Below are 27,477 nucleotides of genomic sequence, written 5' to 3' on the forward strand. Positions count from 1 at the left end.
GCAGCTGTAGCTCCAATTTGACCCCTGGCCTGGGACTCTCCATATGCCAAGGGTGCAGCCCGAAAAAGCAAAAAAAAAAAAAAAAAGTAAACTTAATAAAATGGCATGTATCAAATCATGTCTGCATTAAGAAACATAAACAGACTTCTTTCTGGCAACTGTTTTTAAAGTGAAAAATAGGAGTTCCCGTCGTGGCGCAGTAGTTAACGAATCTGACTAAGAACCATGAGGTTGCGGGTTCGATCCCTGCCCTTGCTCAGTGGGTTAACGATCTGGCGTTGCCGTGAGCTGTGGTGTAGGTTGCAGACGCGGCTCGGATCCCGCGTTGCTGTGGCTCTGGCGTAGGCCGGTGGCTACAGCTCCGACTGGACCCCTAGCCTGGGAACCTCCATATGCCGCGGGAGCGGCCCAAGAGATAGCAAAAAGACAAAAAAAAAAAAAAAAAAGTGAAAAATAGTTAAGACAGAAAAAAACATTAACATTAAAAAACATTAACACTGAAATCCTAGAAGATGATGCTCCTCACTTAAGACTTGCGTGTACACTGAGAGAACACAGGGGTTGAAATGTGATTAGTAAATAGCTCAGTCTAGGTTTTGAAATATAGTCATGCATGGGATGTCCCTAAGAATACAGTTCTATTTTACTTAACCAAAAAAAAGGTTAAATTTTCTTGCTTGATTTTATTTTTTGAATAGAAGAAAGTACTCACATGATTCTTTTTTTGAAAGGTACATTCATAAAACTGTGTTTAAATGGTTAAACTTTTAATATAGAATTAAGTATCCATCCACTTTGATAGATGAAAAGGTCAGGAAAACCTAACCTCCGTTTGACTTCACCCTCCACCTATAATTAAAGTCTACATGACAATGACAACATAAATAGCTTTAAGTAGGGTAAAGAAGTTTCTAAGCTGCCTAGTTCTGTACATGTGGGCATAGTGATTACAGGATACATTCAGTAACTCCATTTTTTCTACAAATCTGTAAAAGGCTGAAAACATTCTCATAAGGCTTTGTGCCAACTCGACTTGTAGATCAAGACTTAGAAATGTGAACTCTCCTATATCTACTAAAAGATCACCTATGTAGCTTGGGATCCTATATGCAGTTGCTAAGTAAAGTGACTAAAAAGCATCCTGCCATGGCTCAAAAGACAACCTCAGTAACATATACCAAATGATACCAAACACTGGCTCACAAAAGGCAACTCTGTAATGACTAAGAAACAACTCCAAGAGTTCCCATTGTGGCTCTGCAGTAACAAACCCAAGTACCTATGAGTATCCTTGCTGGTTCAATTCCTGGCCTCACTCAGTGGGGTGAGGATCCAGCGTTGCCATGAGCTGCAGTGTAGGTCGCAGACATGGCTCAGATCTGGGATTGCTGTGGCAGACATCTATAGCTCCAATTCAACCCCAAGCCTGGGAACTTCCATGTGCCAAGGTTGAGGCCCTAAGAGGAAAAAAAAAAAAAAGAGTCAACTCGGTTAAGACAGTTCCACTAGAGGGAGTCCCGTTGTGGCTCAGGGGATTAAGAATCTAACTAGTACCCATAGGGTTGTGGGTTCGATCCCTGGCTTCTCTTAGCGGGTTAAAAGATCCAGTGTTGCCGTGAGCTGTGGGTAGGTCACAGGCACAGCTTGGATGTGGCATTGCTGTGGCCGCGGTGCAGGCTGGCAGCTGCAGCTCCAACTGGACCCCTAGCCTGCTGCAGGTACAGCCATAGAAAATCAAAAAAAAAAGAAAAGATAGTTCCACTAGAAATTTGATACATGTGATACATAAAGACAGTTATCAAAGTAGCTTAACCATTGAGCTGGGTCATGCAGCGAAAATATCATACGATGAGCACAGTTCGTCAATACACCCTCTAGTGTCTACCCAAACCCCATATATATTAAACCTAACAAGACAAATGTTTACCTATCAAGTTTAAGTCATCGAAAGATTGCTGACACATTGCAAAATATTGTGACAACGGCAAATATTTCTTTAAAATTTCAAATGCAACACCACTGGTTAAAATGTTAGGAGTGCTTATTACAGCTGCATGTTAAAAAAAAAAAAAAAAAAAAAGATCAGTAATAGAGTGTCTAAATATCAATACAACCTTGGAAACAATTACCCATTCACTTAAGCCAAGAATATTTTAGCCATTTTAGTATCATTTTTATCTCAATGATGGCATACTGATGACAATGTGTGGCCTAACAAATTATCTATTCTAACAACGCGACATTAATTTCTGGAAAGAGTACTAAGTATGGCTTACCATTCAAGACAAAGCTAGATAAAGTTGCAAAAATTTATAATATTATCAATTTTATAATATTTTGGTCCATTACACTGACTCACCTAATTTGCTTTAACTCTTTATTCATTATTCAATAAAAATTCTATGAACTGACAAAATATTCTCGAAAGAATACAGGTCAATACTAAGCTACCTCTGACAAGACTTGGGAAAGATTACCACAAATAATGAGTGCAGACTGCTGTTTAACAGGACTGTATACACTAATCCTGGTGCCAATAGTTTCTCCAGTTAATTTCAGCATCAAGGATAATTTAAGACCACTCTAACAACAGAAATCCTAAACAGTGCCAATTTCTAAAGGTCCTCAACTTAAAACACCAGAACCTTGGAATGTATCTTATTTATTTACAATATTCCCAATGTATTTTAGAAAGTCTAATTTCTTCAAAGTAATGTAACTCCGAGCAAATTAAAATTCAACACATGATATGTTCTATTTAATTTGATTCCATCAAATATGTGGGAAGTAAACAAAACAAAAAAAAAATACATTGGAAAAAATAAAGCCTATGTAAAAACAATCCCAAATTACTTTGGAAAAAAAAAAAAAAAACCCTAACAATTATAAATTAATAAAACTAATGAAAACAGGGAGTGAAAAAAAGAAATGACAAAACCAACCCCTCCTCGCTGACCATCTACATGAATGGAACGGATGTGATCTGCCAGATCTGGACTAGAGTTGAAGCAAGCCTGGCACTGGTCCCAACAACAATTATAGGCAATATTTTTGCTTGAAGAAGTAGTGCTTCCTTGTCCATTCATCATTGCTGGAGTTGAACGCCCACTGGAAATTGTGCTGTCTACATCCATTATAGTACTGCTTATGCTACAAAAGAAGAAAAAAGGCTGTGTTATTCCTAAAAATTCACTAACATGAATATGATCTTATAAATACTCAATTAAGATAACTACTTGACAATCTGCCCATAAAGCATACTAACCATATTTTCCATTAGAAAACAACACTGCTTTACAATTATTTAGTTTCAATTATTCTCTGAAGCTAAACTTCAAATAAATATTATCTGCAATAAAGTGCAAATCAAGACAAAAACAAAAATAAAAACAAAAAAAGCTAGCACCTCAAAACCAGATATGGGAATAATTTAAGCAACTTTCCACAGCCATGAAGTTCCCAAGACTATACCCTACAGAAAACAAACCCGTCACACACAGACAGACACACAGACACACAGACAGACACACACACAGCTTATCACATTTCATCCACAATTCTAAAAAGCATGATAAAGTAATAAAGCGACCATGATTCAAAATCAAAAGGTTATCTTTAGAGTTCTGCAAATCACTTTTTGAACTGAAATCTTTTCTTCTATTCACTAATCTGAGAACACAACTATCACATCCTACCTCTTTCCATCTCAAAGAAGTTGGGAAATTTTGCTGTATTTTCCCTTCTTAATAAAAAGGCAAAAGAGAGAAAACTGAGATCAATAAAAAGTTTCCCTGGTTTTCCCAAAGTCCAAATAAAAAGTATTTTCCTGGCACTCAAAAAAACTTTTAAACCTTTATGCACCAAAAAAGACTGAAAATGCCAATCAATCCCCTTTACTTTTTATATACTAAACAAAGTATTAGTAATTCTTCTTGTTTACTAAAAAATGACATTAGTAACAAAAGTAATTTCGTAATTTTGAAAGCTCAAAATTTCACATCATGGTAAAATATAACATCCTTTGCCTTCATTTTATAAGCAATTCACTTTATTTTCTTTTTTCAATATCTTCTCAATAGAGAAATTACACAGAAGTAGTTTCAATCACGGAAGGACCAATAGTAAGAATGCTTCAGATTAAAGCCACCAAAAGCCATATATCTGCCTGCAAATTAAGTACCAGTAAATTATAAAAATATTAATTTTTTTTTGTCTTTTTGCCTTTTCTAGGGCCACTCCCGCAGCATATGGAGGTTCCCAGGCTAAGGGTCCAATCGGAGCTGTAGCCACTGGCCTATGCCATAGCCACAGCAACACAGGATCCAAGCCGCATCTGCAACCTACACCACAGCTCACGGCAACACCGGATCCTTAACCCACTGAGCAAGGCCAGGGACTGAACCCACAACCTCATGGTTCCTGGTCAGGTTCGTTAACCACTGAGCCACAATGGGAACTCCAAAAATATTAATTTTTAATGCCTCCCTATCTCCAAGTTTTTAATATAAAAAATTTCAAAGACACAAAAATGTAAATCTAAATCTGAACTCATATATTAGAGAACAAACTAGTGGTTAAGAATGGGAAGTGGGAAGTAGCAAGTGGTAGGATGGGGTATGGGCTTAAGAGGTACGAACTACGTATAAAATAAATAAGCTAGGTTGTTTAAAAATGTCTCAGATTTCCTTTTAAAGGATATTCATATATTTAAGTCTATCTGGCTATCTACCAGTCAATATAGAGATTCTAAATTTGAACTCTAAAACTTCATTCTGAAACTCTGTAATCTCTAAAACACTCTCAAATGAGAATCAACTCTTGACTATCCAAAAATTTATTCATATAGTTTGTTTCTGCAGGAATAAACTAAAGGTCTGGTGATTTCCTATGTGGAAATACAAATTACTATTTGAGCCCTAGAAATTTCAAGTTCCATGAGGTCCTTAACTGCAAAATGATTACCTATTTTCCTTATCACTTGCTTCATATATTTTAAAACATTTTAACTGTAAAGTTCATACTTTCGTAAATCATACTAATTATCTCTAAAGGCAAATAATAGAGAATATTAACAGTTTTAAACGAACAATCACACTCAATTTATAAACAATCTCAGAAAAGACAAATCTCAATTACCTAACTGCGGTACAATCTCCAAGATAAAGTTAAAAAAAAAAAAAAAGCCATAAAAGCACAGGGTAGTCATGTTCCAATGTGCATACCTAAGTGGAGGGAGACAGAATTAGATAAGCTATCCTGCACAGGCAAACCTCCTGAAGGATATACAAAACACTGCCAAGGCAGGGTGGGTAAGGGAAGTAAGAAAGAAACTTTCACTGTAAATCCTCTTTAGTATCATTTTAACCACATATCTGCACAGCTTTTATTTAAAAAGCCAAAATTAGCTGAAAATGAAACCAAATCAATTTTCTCTAAATTGAACAAAGGAAAGCAAAGTCAATGAGAGACTTGCCTTGTGATAAATCCTATTAATGACATGAGGAGTTGCCTTGTGGTGGAGCAGTAACGAACCCAACTAGTCCATGAGGATGTGGGTTCAATCCCTGGCCTCGCTCAGTGGGTTAAGAATCCAGTGTTGCCATGAGCTGTGGTGTAGCTCGCAGACGCAGCTCGGATTTGGTGGTGTTGCGGCTGTGACTTAAGTCAGCAGCTGCAGCTCTGATGCTACCCATAGGCTGGGAACTTCCATATGCTGTGGGTGTGGCCCTTAAAAAAAAAAAAAAAAAAAAAAAACCTACTGATACAGAGTCTACCTACATAGTACTTAGCATATTTTGCCTATTAACTTTACCAGAGAAGGTGAGCCTTTCAAGTCCAAACAGCCCTGAACACTAAGCAACAGTACAACACTGTCTACATGCACTGTCATTCACTTGAAAAGCAGTACTTCATGTAGATACAGATCTTCATAAAAGGAGAGCATAATGCAGGTGTTAAAGCACATGAACTTTGTCTACCATTAGCAATAAGCTGCAAATGCAATGGCAGAGGGGCTGAGGGGCAGGTCCCCTGCCCTGGAAGACTCAGAGAGACACTCCACAATTGGGCAGTATCCACAGCGCCTCCAACAACCCAGCAGGGCAAACTGCAGTCCTGCCTCATGATCCCCTCTGTGCTCCTCCAACTTCTAGAGAATGTCCAATCCTAAACCTCCAGGCTCTCTTTTGGCCCCAGATTCATGATAGAATCATATATTCTCTTCAGTCCCAGGACTGATAAAGCAACAGTCCTGAGCAGGAAAGGACACGCGACAAGTAACTTCCAAATTTGACAGGACCAATTTCATAGAAAGCAGTGTCCTTCCTATAATAGCAGGATAACAAGATGATCAGAACTAAAAGGTGACAACCCACCTGTCTAGGTTCAAGTACATATTAAAATCTTTCATTCGGTGAATTTTCCTTCCTAGTGAACACTTGATTATTCTGTAAAAAGTGAACAAAAGCAGCCTAGTATTTGGAAGAAAACGTAAGCCAGAGAAGGCACTCACTCTATTCAGAATTTCCATAATTTAAAGCAGTGTTTTTCAAACTAAAGTGTATATGAACACCTGAGATCTTATTAATTACAGATTCTGATTCAGTGGGTTTGGGATAGGACCTAAAAATCTAGATTTTTAACAGGGGCTTACTTGTGATGATGTTGCTCCCATTTTAAGCAGCAAGACTCTAAGAGTTCTTTCACTATTATTACCCAACTCTGACTAGACTACCTGAGGAACTGTGTCATACTGTAAAATAAGCTAAAGTGACTGTGTGCACACGCACACACACACACCATGACAACAGAAAATTGGTTAAGTTTTAAAAAAAACAAGCCACATACACACACATTATTAGAGATTCCAATGCAATATTTAGGGAAGAACATAAGACATTCTTACCGTAACGTTCCTTTTTTCCTCTTTTCCATGGGCCTTTTTAAGAAACTGGCAGATCAGACCTCAACATTCAGACTCACTAACTACATGGATTTTATGAAAATGGTTTCCTTTGGGAACTCAAGGGCTAACTCACACATACAAGAACAGCCTCTTCTTTGAGAACTCAAATTACTTCCAAACAAAACATCTGTTCTGTGGATGTGACCACAGCCAACAGGACTGTCAACATTGAGAAGATCAGCTTGCTAAATGACAAGATACAGGAGCAGAGGAAACAACACATGGATGCCATGTTATCACCACCAAGGAGAAGACCAGTCTTAATCTAACAGAGTAAGAAAAGTTCACTGACAACGGATTCAGATTCTGCACTGCAAATAATCTTTACAAAAACTATCACTTGTCAAGTTTTGGCATATTATCAAATAGCCACACAATTACCTTAAAACACCTACTAAATACTCCTTACTTTTCCAACCAAATATCCACATATAGCCAGATTTTCTTCATATGGCTCAATCAAATGAATGCAGACACTGCATCAGACTGAATGCAGAAGCAGATATGTTGTTAAGCCAGACATTAAATATAAAACAATGGAGTTCCTATTATGGCACGGCAGAAACGAATCTGACTAGTATCCATGAGGATGCGGGTTCGATCCCTGGCCTCACTCAGTGGGTCACGGATCAGGCACTGCCGTGAGCTGATACACAGGCCACAGATGCAGCTTGGATCCCACATTGTTGTGGCTGTGGTATAAGCCTGCAGCTGCAGCTCTGATTCGACCCCTAGCCTGGGAACTTTCATATGCCTTGGGTACGGCCCTAAAAAGCAAAAAGTTAAAAAAAAAAACTTTCTTTTGGGAGTTCCCATTGTGGTTCAGTGGTAATGAATTCAACTAGTATCCATAAGGACATGAGTTCAATCCCTGGCCTTGCTCAGTGGGTTAAGGATCCAGCGTTGCCATGAGCTGTGGTGTAGATCGCAGATGCGGCTCAGATCTCAAATTGTTGTGACTGGCATAGGCCAATAGCTACAGCTCCGATTCAACCCCCTAGCCTGGGAACTTCCACATACCATGGGTGCAGCCCTAATAAGACAAAAACAAAAACAAAAACAAACAAACCAAAAAAAAAAAAAACTTTGTTGCATATAATTGGTTTTATTCTTAAATTAATGTTTTTAGGGTTCACAGTTTTGACTTTTGATCCTATAATGGTGATAAATATAGCCTACATAAACAAAAGCTCTCTGGTTTCTTCAAAGGGATCCTTAGGAGCAAAATGTTTGAGAACTGCTGATCCAGACTGTATCTGAAGCAAGCCTTAAAGGTGTCTCTGAAATAGATTGGAAAGAGGATGTTTCTAACTCGAAATATTTTGTTGTTGTGGCCACACCCATGGCATTCAGAAGCTCCAGGGCCAGGAGTTCTGGTCGTGGCGCAGTGGTTAATGAATCCGACTAGGAACCATGAGGTTGCGGGTTCGATCCCTGCCCTTGCTCAGTGGGTTAACGATCCGACGTTGCCGTGAGCTGTGGTGTAGGTTGCAGACGCGGCTCGGATCCCGCGTTGCTGTGGCTCTGGCGTAGGCCGGTGGCTACAGCTCCGATTAGACCCCTAGCCTGGGAACCTCCACATGCCGCGGGAGCGGCCCAAGAAATGGCAAAAAGACCAAAAAAAGAAGCTCCAGGGCCAGGGATCAAACCCTCATGGATACTAGCCAGGTTTGTTACTGCTGAGCCACAATAAGGAACTCCATCTGGTCACTTTTATACATGAAGTAAAGACTATTAAGACTATTTAGTGGAGTTCCCGTCGTGGCACAGTGGTTAATGAATCTGACTAGAAACCATGAGGTTGCGGGTTAAATCCCTGGCCTTGCTCAGCAGGTTAGGGATCCGGCATTGCCACGAGCTGTGGTGTAGGTTGCAGAGGCAGCTCTGATCCTGTGTTGCTGTGGCTCTGGCATAGGCCAGTGGCTACAGCTCCGATTTGACCCCTAGCCTGGGAACCTCCATGTGCCACAGGAGCAGCCCTAGAAAAGGCAAAAAGACTATTTAGTAATGGTGTCTTTCAAACAAGACTTCCATGTCCATACCAGTAATCCTTTTTCATAGCTCTCAAAAGACAATCTGTCATGTCTACAAATCACATTTTCAAGATTTTGGGGGTTTGTGTGTGGGGGTGCCTACACCACAGCTCACAGCAACACCAGACCCTTAACAAAATGAGCAAGGTCAGGGATCAAACCTGCATCCTCATGGATGCTAGTCAGATTCATTTCCGCTGAGCCACACTGGAGCTCCACATTTTCAAGATTAAGTAGCAAAAACAAAGTTCATCTTAAAGAGCTTTACTTTCTGATTGACTTTATACATTGTTAAATTTTTGAATTCCCAAAAAAAGCTAATAAAATACAACTTTAACATGAGATCCACGCCACACTGGTGACCTACACCACAGCTCACGGCAACGCCGGATCCTTAACCCACTGAGCGAGGCCCAGGATTGAACCTGCATCCTCATGGATGGTAGATTTGTTTCTGCTGAGCCACGACAGGGAACTCGGATTCTGACTCTTTAAGAATGGAACCTGGGTCCCGGTATGGGCTGAAGAAGGTGGTATGAGCTATAGGAAGACAAAAATTCTACTGGTCTAAATAAGGAACATTTTATAGGATCCAGCAGTATAAATTTGGTTTAACTTTGTAATTAATAATAAATTTTGGATTGAAGTAAGTATACCTGTAGTTTTCAAAGTACTTATCAAATTGTAGGTAAACATAACCACCACACACAGAGGATTCCTTATCTAATAATATAATAGGGTAAGCTATCATTTGGTTAAAAGGTGATATTCCTTTCATCTATAATAAAACTGCCACTTACTAACAGATTACTCAAAGTCCCACACCTCTAATCAAAATTATTAAAAGTTAAAATTCAAAACAATATAAAACATTTAAAACAATCCTATATTTTTGGAAAGTCTGAAGTTGTATGCTTGATATTACACAACATTAAGAATGAAACTCTTGGGAGTTCCTTGGTGCCCTAGTGTTTAAGGATCAGCATTGTCACTGCTGTGGCATGGGTTACTACTGTGACTCAGGTTTGATCCCTCGCCACCATGCCACCATGCTGTGGGCGTAGTAAAAAAAAAAAAAAAAAAAAAGTTAAAATATTTTTTTTAATTAAAACTTTTTTTAAAAAGAATGAAACCTTTTACTTCAGTTATCCATACCATTCCTCACCTCCTTTCGTTAAGAGATTATAATTTGCACCCTATTCCTTACTCAAAGCATTGACAAAGAGATTAAAAGCTAAAACTGAACAAGTTAAAACAAACAGGTACTTCAAGGAACCTATGAACCACCTGTTACATTTTATGACTTTATCCTAAAGAAAAAGGGGATTACGTAACTTACTATATTAAAATTTGTATAAAAAAAGGCACTATTTTAAAATCTGACTTCCCATTCTTTACTGCAACTTTGTGAGTGTTTGCTATAGGCCCAGCATTGTTCTATGGGCTTTTGTCAGACTGTATTTTTCAAAGATGGCCACACATACATCTTCCCACATCCTCTTCTTACAAAGTGCCATCAAAAGGGTGGGGTGGGGGGGGGGTCTATACTATCTCCACTTGATCTGAGTAGGCCTGAAACTCTTGCAGAAGTGACTGCCAGACTTCCATGGCTAGGTCATTAAAGGCAATACAGCTTCAGCCTGGCTCCCTCTTGGGACACACAGCTTTGGAGACCTGAACTACTACTCCGTAAAGAAATCTGGCTCCGCCGAGGCCACTATGTTAAAGAGATTCTTTGAAGAAAGTACACAGAACCGGGAACCCCAGCTGTTTGAGTCTTCTCAGCCCAGGCACATGACAGACTGGCTAGTGAGAGAGCTTTCTGGTGACTGCAATCCCCACCCCAGACTTTATGTTGCTCAAAAATGACACCAAGCGGAGCAGGGATGATCTAAATGCATCAAGCCCAACTCAAATCATAGATTTGTAAGCAAAATAATGTTTTAAACTACTAAATGCTGGAGTTGGCTGTCGTGCAGCCATAGTAACTGGAACAATGCTTGATGTGTGTTAACTCATGGAATGCTTACAACAACCAAAGTAATTACGAATTATTTACTAATACTCAAGTATTAGTATCCTCATCTTACAAATACTAAGAGAGAGTGAGCAGATAAAAGACTGAAACACAAAAATTATGTGACCTTGCCCAAAGTCACACATGTACAAAACACTAATCCCAAACAATTTATCTGCCACATTTACACAAAGGAAAAGTGAGTAAATTAAGGAATTAGGAAATTCTCAAATGCTGTCTGAATTAAACATCAAGATAAACTAATGCTCAGTTTCAACTGCTGTGTCTTCAAAGAAGACAAGAGGTTGTTTCTTGGCTTCTGTACATCTATAGCACACTTACACAAAAGATAGTATTTACACATACTTTGACTCATCTGGACAGATGGTTTTACTCACAAGATGAACTATTAAATCTGATTTCTACAAGTCAATTAGCCTCATTTTAAAAAATCCAAGGTCAGTCATAGAAAACACTATTGTCAGGTAGAACTTGTCCCAAATTTAGAACTTAGGCCAATGAAACAGATATGAGCCTAACAATGTCAACATAAAATCCAACTCCAAAATATTAATTCCAGGGATGAGGCTGTCACATTATTTTTTATATTATTTTCTGGCCACACCTGTGGCATGCAGAAGTTCCCAGGCCAGGGCTCGTACCTGAGTCAAGGAGTGTCAACACCGAATCCTTAATTTTGAGGCCACCAGGGAACGCCACTTTACTTTTTATTTATCAAAGAACAGTTATGAAACTGATCTAATTAAGGAATTTAGACCACCACATTTGATTTCTATAAGGCGACCTGGTTTTGCCTCTCAAACTGCTATGGTATTAGAGGCTTTCAGACCTTTAAACTCAAAAAACAATTCAGGGAAAAAAAAGTAAAGGTAAGTGCCTCACTCTTTATATGTGCTATATACACTCAAGGAAACTTCCCTAAGGTCTTTCCTACTCATCTAATGTGGAAGAAATTCTCCTTTCACTTATAAACTGGTGGATTTGTACTATGAATCACCTATAAGCCTATTATTTAGAGTAAACACCGAAACTGAGCTAGTGCACACAAGTAAATGCTCACATAGTCAAATCTTTAGTGACAAATTTAAGTAAGTAGCCTTTTTAAGGCAAGTAAAATATATGGCTTTGTCACAATGAGATAACCATAAAAATTAATTGGTGGCACACTAAAAATCATTAGCCAACACCAAGATATTATTACTATTATTACTGTAATTACAAGCTATTATCACTATAATTTTAAAAGCTAAAATGGATTTTTCTAATCAAGAAAAAGACTACTCTCTATACCCACAATTATTTTTCAGAATAAAGACAAAAGATTTTTCCCCAAGACCCAGCAGTATTCACTAAATTGGCCAAATGGGACTTTATGCAACAATGATGAAATACAGTTCATGGAAAGCAAGTAGGTTACATTCTTATATCAACACTATGCATTTTGCACATTATTTTAAATTTGTTTCTCATCTCTAGTCTATTGCCATTTGAAATTACTCTACCCCCTTTTCCATCCAGCTTAAGAGATCAGCAAACAATTATCTTCAAAAAGAGTATAATACTAAATACATTCTAGGTCAATAAAATTACACTGTAAGGAGTTCTCTTTTACCTTAAAAAATTTCCAGAAAAATGTTTATACACAAAAATGGTATGTAATAAAATCTGCTATAAAAAACAATACCCACTTTATTTAGAAGCAATCACATATCCATGATTTTAAAGTTAGTTAAATCAAAAATAATTTCATTAGTTGATTTCAGTATACACATATCTGACAAGCATGACTACAGTAGCATTCAACATCTCACAAGACAAGTGTGAATGACTACCAACAGGAATTGAAATCACTAAGAAGTCTACTGCTTGGAGTTCCCGTCATGGCACAGAGGAAACAAATCCAACTAGGAACCATGAGGTTGTAGGTTCCATCCCCGACCTCACTCAGTGGGTTAAGGATCCGGCGTTGCCGTCAGCTGTGGTATAGGTAGCAGACATGGCTAGGATCCGGTGTTGCTGTGGCTGTGGCATAGGCTGGCAGCTACAGCTCCACAGACCCCTAGCCTGGGAACATCCATATGCCACTGGTGCGGTCCTAAAAAGACAAAGACGGGAAAAAAAAAAAAAAAAAAAAAAAAAAACTTTACTGTTGAGGTTCCCATTGTGGCACAGCAGAAACGAATCCCACTAGTATCCATGAGGATGCAGGTTCGAACCCCAGCCTTGCTCAGTGGGTTAAGCATCTGGTGTTGCCATGAGCTGTGGTATGGGCCGCAGACATGGCTTAGATCCTGTGTTGTTGTTGCTGTTGCAGCTACAGCTCCAATTCAAACCCTAGACTGGGAACCTCTACATGCTGAGGGTGCGGCCATAAAAAGCAAAAAAAAAAAAAAAAAAAAAAAAAACGAAAATTTTATAATTTAGAAATAACTAGTAAGTGTATTTACTAAGAAATACTAAGAGTCTTCTAAAATTTGTGTTTTCCTCTTAAGTTGGTAACACTTCATCTTTCTAGAAACCCAAATTTAAGGAAAAAAAAAAAAAAAAACAGGAATTAAAGTGTAAAATGTCCGGAACTCCTGATGGCTTAGCAGTTAAGCATCTTGCACTGTCACTGCAGTGGCCTGGGTTCAATGCCCACCCTGATAACAGGTCGAAGATGTGGCTTGATCTGGCACAGCTGTGGCATGTGTTGGCAGCTATAGCTCAGACTCAACCCCTAGCCTGGGAACTTCCACATGCCTCAGCTGCAGCCCTAAAAAGCCACACACACAAAAAAAAAAGTCAGGAGACACACTCTATTCCTCTAAAAACTGAATAATTACAATACATAGAAAAAATTGACTTATATATTTCATAGTCTTATGAGGAATCTAAGTTACAAAGTCTAGCTATATATAATTACAAATAAGAATAAAGTCCAGAAATTTAAATGAACTCAAGCACATAAGTTATTCTTTGCAAAAGAGACAGGCTGAAAATTAAAACAGCCACTAACATCTATTTTAATTAAACTTCCCTGGTCACCGTTGTTACTACAGTCACATAGGCAGATTCAGTATAGCAGCTAAGACCACATCTAGAGCCAGGACTGCCTGCATTCTCCAGGAACTGTGTCACTTGGGACAAGATATAATCTGTATGCTTCCTCATCTCATTGGTTATGAGGATGCAATGAACTTCATCAAATTCTTTTAATAAGTTCAAGAGTCCCAAATTCTTAAACAAACTAGACACTCAATAGTGGTTTTCTTTGAAAATAGTATATATACACATTTTTTTTTTTGGGAAAAGAAAATGAAATTGGGGAATGAATACTACTTTTTTAAATTATTCAAACAATCACAACCTTTTTTCAACTATTGTCTCCACTTATGCTATTAAAAAGAACTTGGGGGAGTTCCCGTTATGACTCAGCAAGTTAAGAACCCAACTAGTACCCATAAGAATGTGGGTTCGGGAGTTCTCATCAGTGGTTAATGAATATGACTAGGAACCACGAGGTTGCAGGTTCGATCCCTGGCCTTGCTCAGCGGGTTAAGGATCTGGCGTTGCCGTGAGCTGTGGTGTAGGTTGCAGACACAGCTCAGATCCTGCGTTGCTATGGCCCTGCTGTAGGCCAGTGGCTACAGCTCTGATTCGACCCCTAGCCTGGGAACCTCCATATGCCACGAGCGGCCCTAGAAAAGGCAAAAAGACAAAAAAAAAAAGAATGTGGCTTCTTTGATCCCTGGCCTCGCTTGGTAGGTTAAGGATCTGGCATGGCCAAGAGAGGCAATGTAGGTCACAGATGCAGCTCAGGAATAATCCAGCAGCTGCAGCTCAGATTTAACCCCTAGCCTGGGAACCTCCATATGCTGCAGGTAGAGCCTAAAAAAAGAAAAAGAAAAACTGAGGGGGAAGATAAAAAACAAGAATGATTCTCCTTGTTTCAGGCAGCCACACTAATGACAGTGACAAAGAAGAAACATGTATCAGATATATCCACATTCAGCTGAATTCAACCAATTACTGAGTTAAGGGAGTTAAGTACAGCTCTGGTAAGCGCTGGAAGTATAAAGATAAATAGGACCTTATTTTACTTATCTTATTTCTTTATTTTTAAAGATTTTTATATTTTCTATTGTAGTTGATTTACAATGTTCTGTCAATTTCTGCTACACAGCACAAAGTGACCCAGTCATACATATATATACACACATATATACATTCTTTTTCTCACATTATCCTCCGTCATGTTCCATCACAAATTCTAGATATAGTTCCCCTGAGCTATACAGCAGGACCTCATTGCTTATCCACTCCAAATGCAACAGTTCGCATCTACTAACCCCAAACTCCCAACTCCTTCCCCCTCCCCCAATAGGACCTGATTTTAATCTTAAAAATGTTACAGCCCAGGAGTTCCTGTCGTGGCTCAGTGGAAATGAATCTGACTAGTATCCATGAGGACGCAGGTTCGATCCTTGACCTCACTCAGTGGGTTAAGGATCTGGCATTGCCGTGAGCTGTGGTGTAGGTCACAGATGTGGCTTGGATCTGGCGTTGCTGTGGTTGTGGTGTAGGCCAGCAGCTACAGCTGCGATTCAACCCCCTAGCCTGGGAACCTCCATATACTGCAGGTGCAGCCCTAAAAAGACAAAACAAACAAACAAAAATATTACAGCCCAGAGAAGACAAAGACAAATGGATATTTCAATACAACATCATAAATATGAATTAGAACTATTGTAATTTTTTTTAACCCAGAAGAAAATTTACCTAAAGTATCTTTAAGATATTGGATACAGAAAAGCCATATCTGCAATATTCTGTGTGTGTGTGTGTGTGTAGGATATATATAGAATAGGTTCCTATTCTCAGGGAGCACACATTCCAGCAAGAGAGATGCACAATAAATCATCACTTAAGTTGTGATAAGAGCAATGTAGAAATGAAGTGCTAGCAATATGTCTAACAAAGAATCAGGGATAGTGTGCCTGAGAAAATGTTCAAGGTAAGATCTGAACGTGACTAGGAGTTACAAAGACAGAAGTTAGGGAGAGGCAAATGAATCTGATTTGCAATATTCATATATACGGAATCATTCATTTTATACATATATATATATATATATATATCCTGACTTCCATTTAAAGCACTTGCCAAATCTACAGCAGAACTATCACATTTGAGCTCCGAATTACTTTATATTGTTTAGTCCAAAACCCTCACTTTAAAGAAAACGAATCAACCTGAAGTTCAGAGAAATGAAACGATTTGCCAAATTTCCTGCAGGCAGTCTCTAGTAAAGCCAGCACTACAAAACTGATTACTTATTCTCACTGGAGTATTCTTTCCACATTTCTACACATGAGAAATAGGAGGATAAATGACACTATGAATTAATTACAGCCCTAGGCCCCTTACATATTCCTCCGCCCCACTTAATCATAACACTAAGATATTTCTATTTTAAAGGTAAAGAAACAACTTGTGAGAACAAACTAAAACACCAAGTTGTTCTGCCTTAAAGCTTTGAGCTCTTTCACTACCCAATGTTCCTTGATTTGTTTTTGTGATAGATGTATCCATAAAAATATGGTAAGCTGTTGTTCTATTAAATCAAGAAATAAACTCTTTACTCCAAAAGTATAACAATATTTTCCTTGCAGATCACTCAGGAAATTAGTTTTTCTTTCCTTTGATTCAGTTTGCCAAGCATGACTTTTTCCCCAACTTCTACCATAGCTCAAGCCACTTCATTTCACACCTGTATTATTCCTTCTACCTAACTGGTCTCCTAGCTCCTAAGATTTCCTTCTCTACCTTTGCCACATGTGATTAATTTTCCTGTAACACACACGTTTCATCATCCATTCAAAATATATTTTAAAATACCTATAATAAGTGTTAAGCACCATGCTAGGTACTGCAAGTAGAGCAATGATCAAAACGAGAAAGACATGCTTCCAATATTATTCTCAGGAGTACATACTCTAGCAAGAGAGATGAACAGTGAATCTTCACTCAAGTTGTGATAAGGGCAATGTAGAACTTGACGTGCTAGCAATGTGTCTACAAAGAATCAGGGATAGTTTTCCTGAGAAAATGTTCGAGGTAAGACCTAAACGTGACTAGGCATTACAAAGACAGAGGTTGGGGAGAGACAAAAGAATCTTATTCACAAACCTACAGAAAGATAGGAACATTTGTGTTGGCATGAAAGGTCACATTTTAGCCACTAATTCTTATTTCCCAGTTCCAATGTGGACCCTCTAATCTAAGCAGGGAGTCTCATGAATATGCTAGGCTCTTTCCTTTCAATGTTTTATTTAGTCTTTCTAGAAATTTCTCTTCATCACTTAACTAACCCTAAAATCCAGTGCCCCTCTCCCATCAAAACTTCAGTCATCAACTACAATACTCTATTTTAATTTTAATGTAGTGTATCACAAAAAATTTACAGGAAAACTAGAAAATAGTGGAATCATCTTTTTAGTCTTCTTTTTAAAGACTGAATACCTGGGGCAGCATCATCGCATTGCTTTCTTATCACTAAAGAGGGTACAATGCTCAAAAACTGATTTTATAAATATCCAAACATCCACCTGATCCACTATTCATGTCCACTATTGTCCATTTAGTTCTATGGTCAATATAGCTATTATTTTCACAAATGCAAACTATCAGTCACAAAGATGAAACATGTGGTAGATAACTGCAAATCCCAAGACCTTTTAGTAATAGATCAGTGGTATTACTTACATATTATAAACTATTAAAAATAAAAGATAAAATCAAGAGGATTTTTAGGTGAACTATATATATTTAAATGATTAAAAGGTAGATTTTGTAATGAAATATTTTGGTATAGCATATCCCTTTGCAAATGTCTACACTACACATTTACATATACTTGCCACACATTTTTAACAGCTGGTACAGACTAAATACCAATTTACCAAGCATTTAATATCACATAACACTAATAAATTGTGTGCCAAAAATAATGATCTTACATAATAAGAACTATGACTGTCCCCCTTTTGCAGATGAGAAACCTGAAGCAGTATTAAGAGGTTAAATAACCTAAATAACTATGGCATGGTTACCCAGCTTAAATGAAAGCCAGAACTCAAATCCAAATATTCTGACTCACACTGTACCCTTAGCCATTTCTCTCCCTATATTTTCTCCCCTTAACTTCAAATTTTCCACTTACCTTTGATAAAATATTAAGCATTTTTCTACAGTAAATGCTTCTAAATGCTTAAAAAAAAAAAAAACCCTCTAGTGACTATCCATTTCAGATTTTTCCATACTCATACTAATTTTTCAAACATGCTTTTTACAGAAATGTACCATTTCACAGTTGTCCAATCATTTAAAGAACATTTATAAGACATCTCTGGATGCCCTCTAAATTGGTAGTTCTTAACTTAGGCCAAGCCCTTTTGAGACTGATAAAAGCTGCTGACATCTTCTCAAAGAAAGGCCCACATAAAATTTTGCATATGATCTCATTGGCCTGACTGGAGAACATCCCCAGAGAAAAACTGGCCTTAAACTCCCTGTACAAATACCAAGATCCAGGAGTTCCCATGGTAGCTCAGCGGTTAATGAATCTGACTAGCATCCACGAGGACACAGGTTCCATCCCTGGCCTCACTCAGTGGGTTAAGGATCTGGTGTTGCCATGAACTGTGGTGTAGGTCGCAAACATGGCTTGGATCCTGCACTGCTGTGGTTGTGGTATATATAGGCTGGCAGCTACAGCTCCAATTCAACCCCTAGCCTGGGAACCTCCATATGCCACAGGCATGGCCCTAAAGAGCAAAAGGAAAAAAAAAAAAAAATAATACAATGATCCAACCAAAGGCACCAATTCTTAGCCCTCACTTTATAGTCTCCTTCATTTATATAAATTCTACTGTTGCTATTTCAACTTAATTCCCATAATTGAGTACTCACCATAACCAAGTTACTGTGTTAAGACACCACAAAAATCCAAAAGAGCTGAACTGTCTCTGCTCTCAAAACTACCATTCTACAACAAAAAGGATGAGCCAAGCATTCAAATAATATATTTTTCAGAACAGTTCAGAGGCCTCCTTTAGCAGAAACTCATGCAGACCCTGGAACACCTTCATGGTAAAACCTAGCCTTGTTTTGCCATTGAGGAATTAAGGGTCAAAGACATTACTTAAAATCGTAATATAGGTAGCAATTCTAAGATCTGAATTGTGTCCTCCAACACTTGATTACAAGCTTTATACTTGTAATCAATACTGATTTGCAATATTCTATGTCCTTTACCTAGAGAATAGAGCCATAAATGATAGAAAAATGAAAAAATGCAAATATGAGAATTAAAAAGAAATTAAAACCAAATTTAGAAAGACTAGAAAAAAAATTGTTGTAGCATTCTGATGGGTTTTGAAAGGTTGTCAACAAAAATCTGAAGCAACTATTGTGCATCATGGTATGATCAAAAAGAAAAACAGGAAAAACCAATCTGCTAAATGAAGCTCAATGAAGAAAATGTGAGCAGGTACATTTAGGTCATAAAATCCTTGGTTCTCTCTCTCAGATGACTTGCTCTGGGAGAAACTAGATGCTATGTTCTAAGAACACAAGAACAGCCTTATGGAGATACTGACTTGGTGAGTAACTGAGGCCTCCTGCCAAAAGCTAAATTAAATGAGCCATCCTGGGAGTGGATCCAGCCCCAGTCAATCCTTCAGATGACTGCAGTGCTGGCCAACACTTACTACAACATAAGATTCTGAGCCAGAACCATCCAGAAAACACTCTCCATTCTTTTGTTTTCGTTTTTGTTTTTTTGTCTTTTTGCCTTTTCTAGGGCCGCTTCTGCAGCATATGGAGGTTCCCAGGCTAGGGGTCTAATCAGAGCTGTAGCCTGGGCCACAGCCACAGCAACGCTAGATCCGAGCCGCGTTTGCAACCTACACCACAGCTCATGGCAACACCGGATCCTTAACTCGCTGAGCAAGGCTAGGGATCGAACCCACAACCTCATGGTTCCTAGTTGGATTCGTTAACCACTGAGCCAAGACGGGAGAATTCCACCCTCTCCATTCTTGACTTTCAGGAACCACAAGTCATAACAAATATCTGTTAAGTTGCTAAATTTTGGGAAAACTTTTAGATAGCAATGAATTAGCTAATACAATAGGCAAGGTGTGGGAGTGCTCGTTGTGATGCAGTGGAAAAGAATCCAACTGGGAACCATGAACTTGCAGGTTCAATCCCTGGCCTTGCTCAGTGGGTTAAGGATCCAGCATTGCCATGAGCTGTGGTGTAGGGCGTATACGAGGCTCGGAACCCACATTGCTGTCGCTATGGCGTAAGCTGGCAGCTACAGCTCAGATTCAACCCCTAGCCTGGGAACCTCCATGTGCCTCACGTGTGGCCCCAGAAAGACAAAAAAGACAAAAAATAAATAAAAGTAAAATGACCCCTTAGTATCTCTCCATGTTAAGTTCAATCCTGAAAGCTGTGGTCTTATTGTTGTTTGTTTACTTTTTAGCACAGAGCCATACCTTCCTTAACTGAGAGTTACAATATATCATCAAAGAAAACTGAGACCTGTTAGAAGATCTTCCCTAAATTTAGTCAATAAAAAGGTACCTTAAAAGAGGAATTCTGGGAGGCTATGAACAGCTTCAGAGCTGAAAGATGTGAACAGTGTAAAGCAGTTCCATCATAAAGTATGAGCAAAACATCACCTCTTAAAAAGTATTTTATTTCCGGAGTTCCGACTAGGAACCATGAGGTTGAGGGTTCGATCCCTGGCCTTGCTCAGCGGGTTAAGGATCCCGCGTTGCCATGAGCTGTGGTGTAGGTCACAGATGGGGCTCGGATCCAGCATTGCTGTGGCTGTGGTGTAGATCATCAGCTACAGCTCTGATTAGACCCCTAGCCTGGGAACCTCCATATGCCAGGAGAGCAGCCCAAGAAATGGCAAAAAGACAAAACAAAACAAAACAAAACAAAAAAAAGTAAAGTATTTTATTTCCTCAACTATACAGAGTCTTAATAGATCTTGATGATAATCTCAACATGCAGCCTTCTAGTATTAGATTTAGAATTAGCCTATATACTAGGAAAAGATCTGCTTGATCTTTTACTGGGAAAGTGGGCAACAAAACTGTTTTCCCAGAGTCAAAACAATCTTAATTATACCTCAAAGTCTTCAACCCATAGGCCGGAAATCCAAATTTTAATCCATAAAACAGTAAGGGCTTGTGGCCTTTGCTCATCATTAAGTTTCACACTAAATGCCCTTCCCTATCACACTATTCTTATACATGTACCCTTCACCTGACACCCTGCTTAATCCAGAAAGGCTGATAAAAATGGCTTTTTCAAAAGTAAGTCATAGCTTATATTCGGGGGGGGGGGGGTATTTTTTTTAAAAATAGCCTCAAAATAGAGGCCATTATTATCAATTCACTTATAAAGATAAGGAACTCAAGAGAATTTTCATGTATATAATCTGATTCAACAGCCAGAACTAATCTTTACACTTTAAAAATTTCAGAGGCTTTTTTTTTTTTTAAGGGCCACACCCACACCAGAACCAAGCTTCATCTTCGACCTACACCACAGCTCACAGCAATGCCTGCCGCATCCCCAAAGCACTGAGTGGGGCCAAGGATCAAATCTGCGTCCTCATGGAAATTAGTTGGATTCATTTCCGCTGCACCACAACAGGAACTCCTCTAGGCATTTTAAATTCTAAAATTCCATTTAAAAATTAACTTAGGCTCTGAAATTAGAAGGTGGTAAATTTTTAAAAAGTACTTAAGCTTAGGTTCAAAGAAAAGCAAAAACTAGTTCTCAGTGGCCTCGCACAGCTAAATATTTCCCCCCAAGAAGATTCCATTATCTTTATGATCGAAGTAAATTACATATCAACTTTAAGGTTTTCTATCTTTCCCAAAATAGACACCAATACACTTATGCTGGTTTTGAATAACTTTTTCCTGGGAAAACAATGTTTTTTGGTACCAAGTGTGATTTAATCATTTTATAAATTAGTCACTTTTGCAACAGTTCAGATATGTGTTGCAAAGAGATGCCTTAGATCATAAGCTTTAATATCCAAGTCTTTATTATTCCTTTCTTAAAAATTAAGATATTTCAACTAGTTCTAAAGTACATTAGGTAAACTCAAAAGTACAATCTAATATCAAAGTGAAAGAAAAACTCAATAGGTATTCTAATAGAGTAAATTCTAGTAATAAAATCCTTGCAACAGGAATGCCTCAAGTTTTTAAAAAGCACTTTAAAACCACGACATCCTTCCGTCAGTTATAAAAATACTTTCTACAATGAAGTCAATCTATAAAATCCTCAGATTGGCGTAATCTGCAGGACAGTCTATAAGAATTATGAATCCTTTACATATTTAAAATAACTTTTTAAAAAAGCCTCAAAGGCAAAAAAAGAGCATTTTAAAATTAAGATTATCAAGACTACAACCAGTTTCACTAGTAATAAAAGTTTTTTTTTTCATACAAGTGATAAATCTACTACCCTATAATGGTAAAATAATTACAACATTTTGTAGTCTAACCTTTAAGCATAAAGAAATGTATGTTTGGTTATCAAGTTTTAACCTTATTTGGACTTGTGGTACCAATATCTTATTCCTCATTCTGAAATATGATGTAAGAATTACATATTCAAGTGAATATCTAATAAGAATGAAGCCGAAACTCCACTTCCTTAAGTATTACTTTACCGATTATTCACTGTCTCCTAAAAGGACGTAGTAGACAAATATTAACTCAAAAAACAACAACCTGACACAGACTGCTTTTAGCTTGTTATTTAAAGTGAATTATTCTACCTCTAGAGAAGTGGAAATAGCAGGGGACTAGAGAACCTTTGTTCGGATCCAGCTTCACCACTTCCATTCGACTTAACTGTTCTGAGTAAGACATTCAATTTGCTTCTTCATCTGTTAAATGGAGGTCCAAATAATACTTATCTTCCACCAAAGTTGTGGAAATGAAGTGACTGAGACATTTAAATCCTGCGGTGCTAGGCAAGTTTATGTGTTTATGTGTGTACTAGGTAAATAGAACAGCTCTGTGGTAGATGTTGATTGTATAAACTAATGTCAACTATCAAATATCTACTGGTACCAGTGAAGGAGTATGTAGTAAGATGATAAATTACACATGCTTCATTGTGCAGTTCACATCAATTTTTAATTTTCCTGAAGACATCCTCCTTCCTGCCATGCCTAGATAGTTCAGTACAATTCTTCCAAGATTTGCACAGTCTATTTCACTCCATCTGAGATGTTTCCCTAACTAGATATTAAAGTAAATGTCAAACAGAATTTGATGCTATCTTTTATAACATTAAATTATAAGCCGATGTACTCACTTTTATCAGTCAACAGTCAGAATTCCTAAATCTTTACAATACTTAAACTTTGAAATCTAAGTCAGTATTGTTAAAAATTCTAACGCTCATCGAAACATTAGCAGATGATCAAAATAACTGCTAATATACTTTAGTATAAAACGCATAACATGGCTTTCTGTTTTAAAAAGTATATTAAAAACCAACTGGTTAAAACATGAAGTTTTCCAGAGATCAAAAGTAATAATACAAACAATTGAAACCTACTGTAACAATAAGTTCTTTAATGTCTCGGGAAAATGAGGTCCATTTTCGTTAGTCTCCAAGTTATTTCTTAAGAAAAATGCTACTAATCCCTTCAGAGACCTTGCCAATACAGGACTTTAAATATAAACATCTAAAGTCATGACTTAACACGCTGAAGCATTACTATAAAGATTTTAAAACGCAAACTAACACGCTGTACCTTAAGACTTCATTTCCTTACGATTCCAACTCTCTTTGATTCCGCAAAGTTATTTTTAAGGACACCAATTCATTACTCTGTTATACAATGATTTTTAGGTTTTTAAAACTTTTCCCCCAATTTGATCCCCAACCAAATAGGAGAAGTTATTAAAATCACTTTGGAGACTACGTTAATGACCACCCATGAGGAATTCTGGAGGTTCCGATTAAATATAAGAGAATAATTTTTTCTTTTTTAAGTAAAGAAAAGTGATGGTTGGGGTCTTCTCCCTGAACAAGGAAGTTCTGTTAAATCCAGGCGAGACCAGCCATGTTGGAAAACACTTGTCAATTATAGTTCTGACAAGTATCCGCGAACACGGTTGGACCAAGCTAACCTTGTGTACCGAGGTGTGTACATCAAGGCCCTCTTCGGCTCCGTCAGAGGATCTGGGCCTACTTTGGGGATTGTTTCCGAGTTAGAGCCGTCCTTCGGTCCGAACCGAGTGCAGAGCCGAGGGGAAAGAGGGCGGGGAAAGGAGAGTTGGGGGGGAAAGGGTTTGAGAGTTGGAAGCCGCTATCCGCAGCGAGAGGGGCGCGGCGGTCGGGAGGTTTCCGAGTTGAGCGCCGGGGGGAGGGGCCAGGAATTCGGGGAGCAAGGGAATCTCAGCAAAAAGTCCCCTCTGCCCACTCGGAGGGGCCTAGGGGCGCAATAGGAGGCAGGGAAAGGCGTACGCTTGGGTGCACTGACCTGTCCTCCGAGTCCATGCGGCTCAGGGGTTCCCCATCCGACGACATCTCCAAGCTGCCTCGCCGGCCCCCGGAGGTCGCACTGCTTCCGCCTCCCCCGGTCCCATAGCCCTCGTCGCCGCCGCTGGAGACGACACTGCTGCTGCTGCTGCCGCCCCCGCCGCCGCCCTGGCTGCCCCGCGGTCCCTTGGGCTCCTCCAGGCCCTCCTTGCCGTCCCCATCCCCGCTGCTGCTGCTGGCGGCGCCGGGGCTCAGCGAGCGCGTCTCGTCGCTGCTACTCCCGCCGCTGCTGCCCACCAAGCTCTCGGCGCTACTCTCCTCTTCGCCCCCGCCGCTGCTGCTGCTCTCGTCCTCCTCCTCCTCATCTTCCTCCTCGTCCTCGTCCTCCCCGGCCTGGCTGGCGCTCTCGGGGCTAGGCTCCGACATCGTCTCCGCCTCGCCGCCCCCCACTCCGCCGCCGCCTCCGCTGCCCCCGCCGCCGCCGTTCAGCAGCAGCGCCGCCACCGCCTCGGCCTCCGCCTCCTCTTCCTCCTCTTCTTCCTCCTCCTCCTCCTCGGGGGGTTCAGCCCGGCCCCGCGCCGCCGGGCCGGGGCTGCCGGGGGGCAGAGGGCTCAGGCGGGAGAGCTCCTCCAGGTCGGCCATGTCGGTGATAGCGGCGGCCATGGCGGCGCCTGCTCCTCCTCCTCCTCCTCCTCCCGGCCGCCGCCGCCTCCCTCTCTCGACTCTCGATCCCTTGCCCCCTCCCAAACGCCCAAAACTCCGCCGACGCCGCTGCAGAGCAGGAGGAGGGCCCGCGAGCTGCGTCAGCCTGCACACGCGCTACGGAGCCCGCGCGGGGACAGGCGCGCGACTGCGCGCACTCACGCGGAGACGGCTGCGCGCCTGCGCGGCGGCACGCGGTGGCGCCTCCCCCGGTCGCGGGTTCCGTGCCCGAGCCCCCGCCTGACCCCCGCCCTGACCCCCCCCCAGGGCTCAGAGTTTCCGCAGGGGCCTTCCCACGCCTTCCCCCGACTGAGCAGCTGCCGGGACACGCGGAACGAAAACCTGAGGGCTGCCCGGGGATTCTAACAGCCCTCCACGTCTCACGCCAAAGTCATTCGTTACGGGGGTGTTTGGGGAGCGTCCCCCGGTGTCCAGGCGCTAAGCCAAGAATCGAACAAGTCCCTGGGCTTCTGAGAGCTTACACTCTGCGAAGAGAGGCAATTAAAATGAGTAAAAATTCATAGTACGATAATACGATGCGGGGTACTAAATCCATACGCGCTGCATTAGAGCCACAGGTTTTCATCTAACCTGCTTTTGAACACCCCGAAGAATGGTGAAATCAGTCTCAGAGCAAACATCTGTGTTCAAGATCTTAAAGCTTTTTAGGTCCAGAGCCCTCTAAAACAATGTTCTACATCCTTGTGCGGTTTAAAGTGACATCCACGTCTTTCTTCAACTACTTATGATTTATAACTGTCACACTTTTTTAAAGGTAGCCAGTGAACCCCAAATACCATCGAGATTTAATACCCACCCACATCCACTTTTTAAAATATAATCTGCTTCTACTTGGGTAATTTCCATCAGTTGTCTTCTGGAACTCATTTAAGTTCTACTTTCCCTCCAGAATTTTATCCTAATGTTATATTTTATATTTGAACTGTTTTACTGATCATCTTATATTTCCTTGTAATGAAAATGAATATAGAAATTTAAGAGGATTTTTTTCCCCTGCTTTTTAGGGCCACACTCAAGGCATGTGGAAGTTCCCAGGCTAGGAGCCTAATGGGAGCTTACAGCTGCCAGCCTGTGCCACAGCTACAGCAATGTTGGATCCAAGCTGCGTCTTCGACCCACACCACAACTCATGGTAATGCCAGGTCCTTAACCCATTGAGCAAGGCCAGGGATTGAACCCTCATCCTCATGAATACTAGTCAGATTCGTTTCTGCTGAGCCACGATGAGAACTCCCTAATAGTTGTTTTTAAATTTCTTGTGATCATAACACTCTAAGTCTTATTACTTCAACTATATTTTTTAACTGATCAAACAAAAAATATATTTCAAATATTTATACATAAACATTAAACACAAAAGTAAAGTTTTCTTGGCAATGCATCTTAGAGAAGTGAATATCTTTTTTAAATGAGATTATCAGTAGATGAGTATTACTAGAAGCAGAAAGAGTTCCTTCAATTCTGTTCCCAGATTTCAATTCCCTGCATGTAAGCATTGAGAAAACTTGTTCACATGAATGAATAAGTACATGAGAATGAATGGAGTTTTGTTATAGCAAGGCAACTCAATTCTTTGAACTCTTTCCAAATTATATGCCAAAAAAAAAAATCACATAAAGATCTACCAGAGGAAAAAATAGTTTTAATGATCTATCAGTTGACAACTCTGACTAGGTTCTCTTTCAACTTTGTTGAAAGCAAGTAACTGAAAACCACCTGACTTGTAAAAGGATGTGTTACTCATTCTCCTTCACCAGTCAATTGTTCCTTTTTTTGGTGTCCTGAAGGTTTTTGCATCCCCGAGTACCCCACCTTAGTAAGATGTGGAAAGGGGAAGAATTATGCCTTTCTTTAGTAAAGCAGGGAAGGGACAATTGGATTAAGGGAAGCTGGAAAGAAGTCCACCTTAAACTCTGACCTCAGGGCACATTTTCAGGCAAATCAGTTTTAGGTACAAGGGAAGTGAGACTCAGAGAACTGATTGCCTTAAGACGGTCTCCTCACTCATACACATCTTGGAAAGACTTCAATATATCATGAGTACCCCAGTATTATGTCTACTGGCCTAGGCCTTTGGACTGCTGTTATATGTTCCATATGTTGCCTCGAGGGAAAGTAAAAATAAAATAATAAATAGC

The 27,477-nt window shown here is 39.7% G+C and overlaps 1 protein-coding gene across 2 annotated transcripts in view; it reads right to left on the minus strand.

Annotated features, from left to right (window-relative positions):
* Positions 1–25,456, minus strand: part of AEBP2 (AE binding protein 2) — a 74,126-nt gene extending 48,670 nt beyond the window's left edge. The window contains exons 1-2 of one of the 2 annotated variants that reach the window (XM_003126446.5): positions 24,618–25,456; positions 2,943–3,150 (exon numbers count right to left, since the gene is read on the minus strand). In XM_003126446.5, the coding sequence (XP_003126494.3) occupies positions 2,943–3,150; positions 24,618–25,279 (870 nt within the window). In that variant the 5' untranslated portion in view covers positions 25,280–25,456. Of the gene's footprint in view, positions 1–2,942; positions 3,151–24,264; positions 24,583–24,617 lie in introns of those variants that run through there. The other variant, XM_021092257.1, reaches the window with a different exon arrangement.

Source organism: Sus scrofa, chromosome 5 (assembly GCF_000003025.6).
Source record: "Sus scrofa isolate TJ Tabasco breed Duroc chromosome 5, Sscrofa11.1, whole genome shotgun sequence".
NCBI lineage: Eukaryota > Metazoa > Chordata > Mammalia > Artiodactyla > Suidae > Sus > Sus scrofa.